The following is a 14,890-nucleotide window of genomic DNA, read 5'->3' on the forward strand; positions in this document are numbered from 1 at the left end:
CCAGTTACCCAGTGCAAGAAACCCAGATACAAGACCAGTTACCCAGTGAAAGAACAGAAAGTAGCAGTGAACAGCCTATTACAGGAAGATACTGCACAGAGGCAAGTTGCAGAGGATGTCATGGCTCTTGTATTAACACACTATTTGTTATGTATGGATTTCAGCTTTATACACTTAAATGCGAGTTGCCCTTTATTCATTCTACACTCTAATCTGTGATTAACAAAATTGGTCTGTGTCATTTTGCTTGTTTAGGGCAAACTACCCATTGATCCACTTCTCTGATGTTAGAGAAACTCCCAAATAAACGTGTTCCTTAAAAATAGGGTGACACTGTAGGTACATCTATAGTAGTGTGCCAACGTCCCAATATTAGATTAAGGGAACTAAAATAACTAAGAAAATGGACTTTCAAGGCACACGGGTATTTTAACTATAAAAAAGGTAAAAATAGTTTTATTAAGTTATGATCTATAAAAATAAAGCCAGATACTGTGAGTAACACATTTCACAAAGGAGGGTTATATATATTCAAAATTTCCTGCCCTACGTGCAACTAAGATACCACTTGTTGTAATTTTTAACTGTAATAAAACATTCAGAAAGATATGGGGAACGAATTCCCAAGCCGATGTTATGGTTTATAAATATAGGATGACGAGCTGTGGGTCAGGTTGCAGGTCCGGGTAGGCATTTTTCTTAATAGCTCGACATGTTGTGTGTCTGGAAAACACTTCTTCAGGAGCTAAAGAGAGTTCCTGTACAGTCAGGCATGATGAAAACCATATAGATGTAGTGTTTCAGCTGGTAAGCTGGATAATCACTTATTTATATTAGAAAGTTTAATATATTATTAGCAGTATATACAGAGTGTTGCGGGGGCACCATGTACGGCCAAAACTTTCAGTTTGAAAGATAGACAATAGTGGGAAGTCTTGTAGATAGCAGTGGGTAAGTAGCTTGGGAAGGCTGATGTCTCAAATTTGTTGTAAGAGGGCTGTACGGTATGGTGTGGCTCCCTGTTGTGGAACAGCATCTGCTGACACCAACAGCAGATGCTGTTCCACAACAGGGAGCCACACCATACCGTACAGCCCTCTTACAACAAATTTGAGACATCAGCCTTCCCAAGCTGAGTTGAGGATGCCACTCTCCTCATCAGGTGAATGTGCTTGGGCCTGAAGATTGTCCCCATAGGCGTTATCAACATTCAAGTAGGTCAAATGTTTTATTTATACCTGGAAGCACCGGCCATCTGTGGTGGCTAAGATGGAACAATGGAGCGGCAGTGGAGAAGGCAAGTATAGGTGTGTTGGGATGAAGCCTGGGAAAAGACTTTGCTACTTGTCTTGAACGGGAAAAGGGGCAGATTCCCTTTAAAACTCCACTGCCATTTTCACATTTCAGCTATACATAGCTTCGCTAATCCTCATAGTACAAGATAACATTCTGGTAGATTCAATAAAGTATTTTCAAGACATTTCTGGGTGTGTGGATGTAGTTGGAGGCCTCGTGCCAAATTCATGCAGTCTGTGAATTTCATTGTAAGTACCAACGCATGTATCAAAATCACGTGCCGTTACAGCACTTTTATTGTCTCTATTGTTGCGTCAAGTTCATAAAAAAATACCAACATGTTGCTGACAAGAAAAGTGGAGGCAAAAAAGACTTCTTTCATGTTGAGAGCAATTTATGTCACATGTGAAAGTATTGTGTCACAAGTTCGAGACAAAGTTCTGCTGATAAAACAATTGGGGATTTGAGCTCAAAATAAGTAGCTTAAGAGATACAATGTTGCACTTTAGTATTTCTTGCAATGAGTAAATAGACATTTGGTTTGTTCATTACAGCAGCTACAAAATTGCAGAAACAAAACGTCTGTTGGTACAACAGATGATTTATCTATTGGAATGGGTATAAATTTAGTGGTGGCATTTGGGCCCAGCCACCAGCATCCTTTTGTGGTTAGGCTACAGGCAGCCCCTGCTGCACAGTGGCATTAACTATTACTGTATTCAGGTGGCTTCCAGCATCCTGTCAGCCAATGACATGCCCACAGAATGTCCCCGGCACTGGAGTCCTGTTTTGTTGCTCCCATCTTCTCCAAATTTAACTGCTGGATTTGCATCTGCATATACAGTACTCCAAACAAGGATTTAAGGGTATATGCAAAAGGACCTACCAGTTTTAACTTCTTGAGAGAACCTTGCTAAATTTACACCTACTAGTACAGGCAAATCATCTATTACACTGATTTGCACTGCTTTGCTCCTACAGTTTTGTTATTTATGCATTTTTCAGCAAACCAGGAGTCTATTTATTCATTGCAAAGCACTTAAGTACAACATTGTATCACATGTGCTACCTCTACGGATGAGTGCAGATCCCCAATTGTTATTGTTTTATTGTATGCATTTTCATTTTGGCCCAAGAGTGTCCTAACAAATGAACAAAAATAAAAATAAAACAGAACCAATTAAGAGTATGGGTACAAAAATACCACTACAGGTATATACTTATCCACTCACTCCTATCAAGAGTGGGGCTCAGTGGCCAAACAAGCATATGAAAAAACAGAACCATACCAAGATACAGGGTATGGTTCAAGATACCACATAATGGAGCCACAGGGAAATCGTATCAGATATGATACGATTTCCCTGTGGCTCTATTATGTGGTATCGTGTACTATACCCTAGAGCTGCGCGGTTAATCATTAAAAAATCGTGATCTCAATTCAACAACCTGATTAATTCATGTAATAAGTGTAAAGTTCTCTGCTTACTCAGCTGTCAAAAAACAAACAAAAAAAACGGGCATTCTGTCAAGCTTTTCACAACAGTGTAGGCGCTGGTAGATAACTAGAAACTGTACATTTTCGTTCTTAGATCAAAGGGATGAACTTCGGTGTGTAAATGAGGGAAGTTTACCCACTTAAAGACATAAGGCCCCTTTCGCACGGGCAGATAGAATTCAGCTTTTAGCTGTGGATAGATAAAATCATCTACCACACCTAAACTCACACAATGCTTTCCTATGGCTCCATTCACACACTGCGTTTTGCAACGGTTTTGTTACATGGGGGTTTGTGCGGTTAGAAAAAATAAATTTGACTGCGTCCACGACCGTTTTAGCGCAGCTATCTGCACATAACCGCAGTGTACTATTTCACCTGCAGATAGCAGTGGCAATGAGGAAAGAAAAACAGGAAGCACATCAGAAATGGCAAGAATGTTCCACCACAGCTAAACGCAGCCACATGTAAACGCATGTAAATGCTGCTAATCGCAATGTACAACTGCAAGTGATCGCTGTGCCTGGAGTCTTGGAATTTCAAAATAACAAAACATGCTTTTAACAGCGGCAGAACAGCTGCCCATGTGAAAGACGCCTAAAACTTTTTCTGACATTTGTTTCTTACAAAAATCTGTATTTTTTGCTAGAAAATTACTTGGAACCCCCAAACATTGTATATCATTTTTTAGCAGAGACCCTAGAGAATAAAATGGTGATTGTTGCAATATTTTATGTCACACTGTATTTGCGCAGCGGTCTTTAAAACGCAATTTTTTGGGAAAAAACACACATCAATAAATTTAAAAAAAAACTAAACAGTAACTGTTATACTTGAAAGGTTCCACATGTACTGTCACTTTAAGGCTGGCTCCACCCAGGAGTGATGACAAGGGTCAAGGGGTATAGTAGCCATCTTAGAGCACATGTAAGGAAGCATATAAGATGTACCTGTCCTGAGATGCATGTTGCAGTGTACAGTGTGTACTGAAATAAACATCCATTGTTCCAGAGTCTTGTGTCTCTCACAACACAGAGGATATAACAGTGGCGACGAGGATGGGATTTACAAAGTGTCTATCAGTCTGAGAGAGAGACAAAGGCAGTGTGGATTGTCATCTGGATAAAAGCAATCACAGAGCCCAGCAGCAAAAATGTCATTGATTGGGACATTAGGTGAATTTGATGGGGAACAGACATCCTGGAGTTCCTGGGTTGAGAGACTGGAACAGTATTTCAGTGCAAATGCCATCCCAGACAACAGGCAAGTAGCAGTATTCCTGACAGTGGTTGGTGCTAAGACATATGACACTCTTAGAGATCTCCTTTTCCCTGTAAAGCCAGCAACTAAGACATTGGCAGAGCTGCTGACACTGTTAGAGGATCACTTCCAGCCTAAACCACTAGAGATTGCAGAAAGATTTCGGTTTTATCAGCGGCAGCAGCAGCCAGGTGAAGAAATTAAAGCTTATGTGCTCGCCCTTCGCAGACTAGCCTCTACCTGTTCTTTTGGGGAGTATCTACCTACTGCACTGAGAGATAAGTTTGTAATGGGACTGAATTGTGAGTCTAGCCAAAAGAGACTGTTAACAGAGAAAGATCTTACCCTTACAAAGGCAATTGAAATAGCTTCAGTGATGGAAATGGCTGTGAAAGATACAGAGGAATTGAACCCCCAGGGCAGAAGGGAAGAGGTGAAACAGGAAGTTTTCAGAACAGCAGTCAAGCCAACTGCCGCAAACTGGAAATACAGACCCCCACCAAGTCGGGAGTCAGCCTTCTACCGTTGTGGAAATACAGACCATGACCACAAAGTCTGCCGGTTTAAGGATCAGACCTGTCATAATTGTGGTAAGACAGGCCATCTTAAACGAGTTTGCCGTAGCAAGAAGGTGCGAGATAAACAACCTCTGAACCCCAAGACAAAGACATATATGGTGGGAAGATATACATCCTCATCTGAGTCCGAGGATGAGGAAGTGCTCCACAGATTAGACATACATCATATGCATTCAGCACCCTCCGCAATGACTGTAGAGGTAACTGTGGAGGGAAAGAAACTCAAGATGGATGTAGACACAGGAGCAGCAGTTTCAGTTATCACCCAGAAACAATGGAGACAACTTCAGACACAAACAACTGTCCGCGCAACACCAATCAAACTGCAGACATATTCAAAGCAGATACTCCACCCACTGGGTTATGCGAAAGTACAGGTATTGTACAAGGGTCAGACAAAGAGACTGCCATTATATATCCTAGAAAATGGGGGACCCCCTCTCTTTGGGAGGGACTGGATTGCTCGCTTTGGTATGCCAGAAATCACCATAAATCCCTGTAACACTGTTACAATTCCATTAGGAGATAATGAGGGATGGGTGGTGTCCCTGAAGCAGCGTTTCCCAAAGATCTTTGATGACCAGTTGGGGAAAATAAAGCACGACTGTGTAAGACTCAAGCTGAAACCCAACGCTCAGCCTAAGTTCTTCAAAGCTCGGACAGTACCTTTCGCACTGCGAGCAGGAGTGGAAGCAGAACTAAGTCGGCTGGAGGAACAAGGTGTCATCTCCAAGGTAGAGCACAGCGAGTGGGCATCACCAGTTGTACCAGTAAAGAAAGCGAATGGGGACTTACGCATTTGTGGCGATTTCCGCATGGCACTGAACTCCCAACTGGAGATAGACCAGTATCCTCTACCCAGAGTAGATGACATTTTTGCCTCTCTTGCAGGGGGCCAAAAGTTCACCAAGCTTGATCTCAGACAAGCATATTTACAGTTTGAGGTCCATCCTTCTTCCCGCAAGTTTCTAACCATCAACACCCACAAGGGACTGTATGAATACAATCGGATGGTGTTTGGTGTAGCCTCCGCCCCAGCCATTTGGCAACGAAAAATGGACGAGATTTTGGCGGACATTCCTTTCACGCAGTGCCTGCTAGATGACATGCTCATCACAGGACGGACAGAGCAGGAACACAAGCGGAACATGGAACTTGTGTTGGCGAGACTCCAAGAACAGGGTCTAAAAGTGAACTTAGCAAAATGCCAATTCATGGTGCCTAAATTGGAGTTTTGTGGCCACCTTGTGGATGCAGAGGGTATACACACCACGTAAGCCAAGGTTGATGCTTTAGTCAAAGCTCCAGCCCCAACCAATGTCCAGCAGTTGAGATCATACCTTGGCTTGCTGAACTATTACCACAAATTCCTGCCAGATCTGGCACACACCTTGTTTCCGCTGAACAAGCTTTTGGAAAAACACTCAAGATGGGACTGGTCGGCTGCATGCCAACGGGCTTCTGAAGTCTCTAAGCGGAAGCTGTTGGTGTCACGCATGCTCGTGCACTATGAACTCCAGAAGCCTCTCACCTTGGCTTGTGATGCCTCACCCTATGGTCTGGGTGCTGTACTATCTCACATCTTACCAGATGGGTCAGAAAAACCAGTGGCATTTGCCTCCAGGTCTTTGACAAAAGCAGAAAGCAATTACTCACACATTGACAAAGAGGCTCTAGCGCTGATATGGGCAATTAAGAAGTTTCATCTTTACCTGTATGGTAGGGAATTCACCATACTGACAGACCATAAACCACTCCTTCAGATCTTTAGCCCTGACAAAGGCATCTCTCAGACTACTGCGGCCCGCCTCCAACGCTATGCCCTATTCTTGGGAGCATACAGCTACAAAATCCAGTATCGCGGTCATGATGCCAATGCGAACGCGGACGCAATGTCCCGACTGACAGGGAAGTCGATGGACTCTTCTCCACCGGTCAAGAGTTGTCGTTACACCAGCCTGTCCTTCTTGTCTTCTGGGGAGATAGCAGCCCATACAGCCAAGGATACCTTTCTGAAAACAATACTCTCCTGGGTACGGTCCGGTTGGCCTGCAACCGTCACACAGGATTATGAACCTTATTTTCGTAGACGTATGGAATTAACTGTGGCTGGCAACTGTGTTTTATGGGGTGACCGAGTGATCATTCCACAGACCCTCCGGAGACACATTCTGGGCTTGCTACATACTGGTCATCCCGGGGGCACACGTATGAAACAAAAGGCCCGAGGCTATGTGTGGTGGCCAAACCTAGACTCAGATATCACAACATATGTGAATGCTTGTGCTGGATGTGCACAAACTGCAAGAGACCCTCCTCGAGGGTGTGTCCAGCCCTGGACTTGGCCCACGGTTCCTTGGTTTCTCCTACACTTGGACTTTGCAGGCCCGATCAGAGGACACACCTTCTTGATCATAGTGGACGCCCATTCAAAGTGGCCTGAGGTAATTCCTGTTACTCAGCCAACGACTAAGGCAACGGTTTCCATACTGGTACATCTCGCTGCTACGTTTGGATACCCCAGAGAGATCGTCACTGACAATGGCGCACAATTCACCAGTCAGGAGTTTCAGCGTTTCCTGACTGCCCACAACATCAAGCACAAGTGGACTGCACCTTACCACCCGGCTACTAATGGTCAAGCAGAACGGTTTGTGCAGACTTTTAAACGCTATTTCAAAGCTACAGTGGCTGCAAGTAAACAGTCCCTGTCACCCCAGCAGCTGGACTCCTTCCTTTCTGCTTACAGAAACACACCACATGCAACCACCGGGAAAACTCCAGCAGAACTCCTTCTGGGTCGGCAGCCATGGACAGTTTTGGACATGCTCCGTCCTCAAACAGTCCAGGAACATGTACTGCAGTCCCAAGACAAGATGGTCAAACATGATGAGCTCCCTCTATTCACAGCCCAACAAAAGGTATGGGCCCGATTTTATGGGGCTTCCAACGCCCGGTGGCTTCCTGCTGTCATTGCAGAGACTTTGGGACCCAAGATGTATAGGGTCTGCCTGGAAGATGGTTCCATTTGCACACGGCATGCAGACCAACTGCGTCCTCGTTTTCAATTGCCCGAATCCCTGACGCCAGCTGAACCACCAGTGTCGCAAGGATCTGCTCCCAGCGGATCAGAATGCACGGGGACTGATGATTGGGGAGGACTCTGAACTTTTGAACTCAGCTCCAACAGAGCCCTCCAGCCCTGGTCTGGAGGTCTGTTCACCCACTGAGCTGGTGGATCCCTTCTTGGCCCCGCCAGTGCCCATTCCAGCCAGCCCTGTTTCCTCCGGTCCCGAGTCGCTGGGTGCCCGACCTCAACGACACTGTCGCCCTCCTGATCGGTTTCAGCTTCCAGACCGGTTACGAGACTTTCGACGGGGCCGCCGAAAGTGATCCGATGACATTGTATCCCCGCAACTGTCCCTGGAAGCTTGGTCTCACATCTGGATGCAGGAAATATCCGGTGCATCTCCTGTGTTTGGGGGACTATTATTGGACAGTTATTAGTTAATGTTTTGTGCCTTTTCTCGTTTTGTTGTATTTTTTTTTTTTTTTTTTTTTTAGGGATGGATGGAAGGTGTTATACCTGAAAGGTTCCACGTGTACTGTCACTTTAAGGCTGGCTCCACCCAGGAGTGATGACAAGGGTCAAGGGGTATAGTAGCCATCTTAGAGCACATGTAAGGAAACATATAAGATGTACCTGTCCTGAGATGCATGTTGCAGTGTACAGTGTGTACTGAAATAAACATCCATTGTTCCAGAGTCTTGTGTCTCTCACAACACAGAGGATATAACAGTAACGTTACCCCATTTTTTTTGTATAATGTGAAAGTTGAGGGTTACACTGTGAAAATCGTGATCTTTATTGTAAGCAAAAAAAAAATAAACAAAAAACGTGATTCTCATTTTAGCCAGAATCATGCAGCTCTACTATAACCTGTATCTTGGTATGGTTCTGTTTTTTCATAAGAGTGTCCTAAGCCTGAGAAGCAGCTTACACTACAATAGATTTTCATTCCCATCTTCTAATATCTCCACCCCTTAATATTCTGTCAAAATCCTTTCAATTTTGCAATAGATTCATATACACCTTACCGGATCTATCACAAGTTGAATCATTCGTCACATATATTGTGCTTTTTTTTGTTTTTGTCTTCCAACAATTTTATAAATATTCTGTATATTTTAAAGGCATAAAATATTGAAACAATATGCGATTTTTCAAAATGACAAGTGATAATTTTGAAGCAAGCAGTGTTACGATAGAGGTATAAAAAATATATTCTGTGATTTCTCCTGTTTATGTTTATAATTTCTACTATTTATCACCATTAGCTTTCTGGTATGAAGCATTATGGTTTAAACAAAACTGTTCAAACTTTTTAAATTAAAAAACAGGCTTATGCTATAAAAACATTTTTTTTGCGTTTAGTATGTTAAAAAGTAAAAAAAAAAATACTCAAAAAGAGCAGGTATCAGCGATAACAAAGGGTTAATTAGGTATTAGGGCTGCAACTAATGATTATTTTCATAATCGATTAGTTGGCCGATTATTGTTTCGATTAATCGATTATTCGGTTAATAACCTTAAAAAAAAGTGTGGTGTATAATTTAGTTTAATATGTAAAGTTTAAAAAAAAAGAAATGTATTCTTAAATATCTCAATGCAGTGGTAAATATAAATTACCAAGTTTATGGTTAGGGAGCAAAAGCTCTAATCCACTCTGAGAATAAGACAGGGGAGATATACTGTATATACTATTAGAGGAGATATACTATTAAAGGGTGAATCTGGTAAATATCATCAGACTCAGAGATCAACTTTTTTTTTTATTTAAAAAACAACGTCTTCCTTCAAAAACAAAATGTCATTTTAGGAGCGTTCGTTTGATTTTATAATCATTAGTGGGGTCAAATCGAGAAATAATAGAAAACTTCTTGGTGAAAGGAATTTTGTGGTTGTGACAGTGTATGTGGTTTTCGTTCAGAAATTACATTCATTTTAAAAACAGAATGTTAAAAACAAGTGAAAATGTCAAACAACATTCTTTCATTCAGCGAATGTACAAAGATTTTTCGTCTGAATATTCTCGTCTGAAAATTGATCCATGTGGCCAGCATAAGGCTCAGTTCACAACTATGCAGTTTGCTTTTGATCCGTTTCTGCAGTGCTTTTTGCTGTGCATTTTGATTTTTGCACACGTGATTTTGTTGCATTTTTTTTGGAGAATTTGTTGTTGGGCAGATTAAAAAACACTAATTACTACAAAAACGTATTACATGCTTTTTAGCAGCTTCTCCATTGAAGTATATTGAACCAAAAGAGCACTGTTTTGCGTTTAAAAAAAAAAAAAGTCCCTGACCCTTTCCAAATACGCAGCGGCTGAAAAATGCATAGATGTGAACGTGTCCCATAGGAAACCATGTAAATGAACTGTAGTGCGTTTCTGCAAAAAGCACCAAAAAACACATAGGTGTGAACCAGGTCTAAGACGTTTATTAACATAATGGGTTTTTTTTTTAACCCAATTATGTTACTGGCCGATTAATCGATTATGAAAATAGTAATCGATTAACTTCATAATCGATTAGTTGTCGATTAATCGATTATTTGTTTCAGCCCTATTAGGTATTAAACAGGAAAGACCCATTTTAATAAAATAAAAAATGCTAACAAGTCTTGAGCAAAAAAAAAATGTTGTAGTAAGCTGCCCCTAAAGCTGCAGCTAATGCACGGCATCAAAGTTTGAATATAATTCAAGAACCTCTCTGACACTCAAACTGTTCCTGTTGATCAGTGCTGCAGGAGCTGCTACAAGCAGCTATGCTGTACACCACAGAAAATAACCTCTTGGCTGTCCAATCAACAACAGGTTCAGACAGCTACACACAAGGGCCTGTACCTAGCAGGGAGCCATATATAGCAAGAACTATATAGCAACATATATAGCAAGAACTATATATAAAGAACTCCTAGAGAAAACTGTATTTATTTAATTTTTTTTGCACGGTGTTTAGAAATCATGCCTTTTGTGGATTCTCCTTTACTTTAAATTTCCTAAGCACCTGGTTTCAGACAGGGAGATGGGACAAAGTTACAGGAAGCAATTAAAAAACAGTCAAAGTTACTGCAGTACAAATTTAGGACAGTGCTATTGGGATAAACTGGGATATTAGTGAGATGTCAGTCATGCTTTGAGGGCATATTTGACCTTTCAATCCTGTCTAGTTATAACTCCAACCTGTCTTGTTCACGTTGTCACCAGTCTGTCACCTGCTTATTCTGTGCTACAACATGCCCTGTCCAATTCTTTTATTTAATTCTGATGAAATGCCGCACTCCCCAAACTTGGCCAGTTTACAGGAGTATGCTCTTGCTTGAGTGCATTATCTTCTCACCGCCTTTACCAAGAATAGTTGTTTCAACAGCCAAGTGGCCAAGGATATATTTAGCCACTGTATCTGGAATTGTGTTCTCCCAATCTTTGGTCAGGGGTTATGCAGTGCATCTGTTCTGCTTGCTTTTCCATGTATTATACCACATGCTCTGTATTCTGGATACTCAATTTAATACTCAGAATGCATTTAAATCACCAAATGCATGTTCTGGTGTGAACTGGCCCATAAAACACGAGAGGAATGTTTGTTTTTCTCATGTAACTGGATTTCTTTTGTATTTGCATCATTCTTTATGTTCTTATTATAAACGGATACACCAGTTAATTTTATGGTCAAAGGCTAAGTAGGTGGTTAAGCTAAGAGGTTAAGGTTAAAATTTAGGGTCAAGCCCTCTGCAAAGCTATAATGAGGAAATGTTCTACATAGTGTTGAGATTTGAGAAGCACTGAAGGAACTCAGCAAGGCTCACTGAAACCCTGCTTAAAACTCACCAAGAATCAGGTCACAGACACAGAAGTTACTCTTCTACCATAATAGGAGGACCAGACATGAGCCACCCCAGACAACAAATTCATAAAATAAGTAATTTGGTCTTGGTCGAAAGGGAAATTTCTTCGCTTCCCTTCACAGATATAACAAAGGATGCATACGTTGTGATGCATGGATGCCCTGCCGAGTTGCAGCGCGAGTTGTATTCTCTGCAACAGGTGCAGAAGCTTGGAGCCTAACAAATATACAGGTATGCCCCAAAGTATCTGAATTATCTGTTCTTGTTTAGCTTCTTGATACTCAACTCAGTGAGATAGGCGTTCAAGGTGGTCATACAAAAGGTAGATCCGGTCTTCACCTGGAACCTGCGCAAGAACGCATGAGTTTCACTGAGTGATGTCCCCTAGTTGAGGCCCTCAGATTTGTCTTACAAGCAACATTTAACATTTACTAAATGGTATCAAGTACAAAACAAGAGCATAATCCATAAAGAAGCTATTGTCATGGCAGATGGCAACCAGGAAAAGTCTTAGCACAGTCCTTACTGAAGTACAGTTGTTACAACAGAATCGTTAAACACTTTATGCATTTTTAAAAAGTCAAGGATCCCTGGGAACCAACTAAAGTCAAACTACACTAAAGTCAGCTGTAAGGAAAACTGTTTTTAAAGCAGAATAAAATGGTTACACTTACATTACATTAGAAATACATTAGCCGTAGTTTAACCAAGTGCAAATCAGAACAACCTCAATAAAATACAAATGCAGAAAATGCCATCTTCAACTTTTACAGGTACTGAAAATGTACTCACCTGACCAATGCCCTGTAGACGTGCCAGATCTATCTGTACATGTGTTGCTAACTGGCTTAAAGACAGTTTCCCATCCACCCGTTGCATATCTCCAGCTCTGTGACTCCAGGATTAGAGTTCTCTGAGTGCCAAAGGCAATCATGAAACAGTAGACAACATGGTGTAATTGGCAACCATATCCACAGCCCTTGTTGATGTTACATACTAGTTTCTTGGCTTTACTGCACTCTTTAGGGTTCTGTAGTTAAGAGTTAAGAGAAAATTATTTTCAGATGCACTCTGAAAAAAGCATTCATGAACTAAAAAAATACCAAGAAAAATGCACATACAGTGTATACGAATCCAAACGATTTGCAAACCACACAGTGAGACCATTAACAATTAGCCCATATTCATTACAAAAAAATAAAAATTAATCAGATATCTTATTTATGTTTGTTTTTCCTGCAGTTGTGGCTTCTTGTCTGCAAGCTCAGATGGCTGCGAGCGAAGCTTGCAGAAGATACTCAGTGGCTTCCACCGACATGCTACATGTTAATATTAAGATGCTCTGCTGGTCTATCAAACTGTGGAGGCCAGACGAAGGCGTGGCAGCTGAACCGATTACAGGACTACAGGCTCGTGTCGCACTGACAGAGTGTCCTGTAGCAACAAAGTCAGGAAAAAGGAACACAAACCAACCATGCTAGGATGGATCTGCGTCTATGGCTAGCATGGTCAGTTTGAAACAGCAACCAAGAGAAAAGGGCAGAATAACCAGGTTTTTAGCAACAAACACTAAAAACAAAACCATACTTACTGCATATAATAGGAACTATATACAAAACAAAAAACACAAATTAAATTAAATTTTTGGGGGTACTGCAGATAAAATGCTTTATCCTCATTTCTTGTTTGGGTAGCACGTATAAAATTTAGATTTTAGCTCACTTTTTATGTATGAAAAACTGGCATTTTGATAGGAAACAAAGGGGTAACTCTAGACAACCTACATTTCCTCTAACTTTTATTTGGGATCCCAGACTATCCCCCTGGAACTCAACCCCTGCTTTAGCATAACAATAGGTCCAACTGGAACTGTATTAAATTCAGTGAGAACCTCCAATTCAACCCTGCTATCCTTCAACACTATTTGGAATTGCCTGGTCATTTTATTCATTTCAGGGATGTAATTCCTATATGCCCAGCTATCGCCAGCTGACACAGGATAGCTACACCTCCAAATAGGAGAGGACTACCTAGCCTGAACTACAACAATCTTGGAACATTGTCCACAGGGCATCTACTGGAGACTGATACTACTAGTCACACAACTGGCCAACATCAGACATCACATCTCTCTTGACCATTGGTCACCACACCTTGATCCAGTGAACTATCATCTACTCAACCCTATGACTGTTACCAGAACACTCCATGCCTACCATATGAAAATGTACCATAATCTGACCCTTGCAGTGGGAGCCTCCCCTTATCCAATGTGAGGGTCTAGTCAATATGACCTGGGGCTTAGACCCGGATGTTAGGGTGGTCTTCCCTTTTTGGCACAGTTTATGCGAAAGGTATATTATAGTTTAGGTTTATATTTTTTTTTCCTTTTTTGTGCCTTAGGTGTAGGATGTAGGGGGTGTTTGACAGTTGAAGGCCTGTTCCAAAGCCTAGTTCCACAACCAAGACCCTCACTGGGTGTCATCTATAGGGGTTTGAAACTACATCATATATCTATTTGTCATGATGCGTACCCACTACAGTCAAAAGACTCAGGTTCTCAAGTTTGTATCCTCTTAACAATGGATAGAATGGCAAATAAAGTTATCTATATTAACATGCTTGTGGTTTTTATTTTCTCAATGACTGTTGTATTGGGGGTCGTCTGGAGTGACAAGGCGCTCAGACTAGTTTGAGACAGGCTGCACTACAGTTTGGTACCATGTCAGGCTGCCACAAAATTTTTAGTGCAGATTTGGATCGGTATATCCCTGACAGGGAAGACGGGCCCAGATCTATAAACAGTTGGTTCCACACCCGGAAGAATGCCTGCAGGCCATTACCTTTAACACCTTAATCTCCTTGTTACATGAAAACCATCTGTCCATCTTCTCTTCTTCAGTCAATACTGAGCCATCAATACCCATTGCCATTAAGCTTTCTCCAGGCTGCAGAAAGCTCATTCCCCTAAAAACACCTTTTTAATTTCCCCACACATTACAAACAACCCAAGGATGGGATTTGGCAAACCGCACTTACTGCTACAGTTAAGACTAGCATCTGGCTTTGAGGAACTTACCACTCTTAAAAACCCTTCCCTCTCTGAATTTCAACCCACTCTCTAGCCCCACCCTTTTCTTTTTTTCTTGATCACGTCGCTTTCCACCTCCACCCAATCTCCCTCGTAGACTCCCTTGTCTACCCATCCTTTGCTTCACACTAAAAATGCAAACTGAATAGTCACATCACAATCCAAAGAGTAGCCAGTATTGGTAAACCAGCTGCTGACAAGACCTATGCTTGTAATAACACTGGGAGAAGTTAAAGTTAAAGGTCCAGTTCACTTCT

General features: G+C 41.7%; 1 protein-coding gene across 1 annotated transcript in view; it reads right to left on the minus strand.

The window, feature by feature from the left end:
- FUT8 (fucosyltransferase 8) overlaps nt 1–14,890 on the minus strand; it is a gene marked incomplete in the record, with an annotated part of 204,138 nt that overhangs the window by 80,312 nt on the left and 108,936 nt on the right. Inside the window, 1 exon segment of the mRNA XM_073608564.1 lies at nt 12,335–12,572. Coding sequence (XP_073464665.1) covers nt 12,335–12,572 — 238 coding nt within the window.

The sequence above is a fragment of the Aquarana catesbeiana genome, linkage group LG13 (assembly GCF_042186555.1).
Source record: "Aquarana catesbeiana isolate 2022-GZ linkage group LG13, ASM4218655v1, whole genome shotgun sequence".
NCBI lineage: Eukaryota > Metazoa > Chordata > Amphibia > Anura > Ranidae > Aquarana > Aquarana catesbeiana.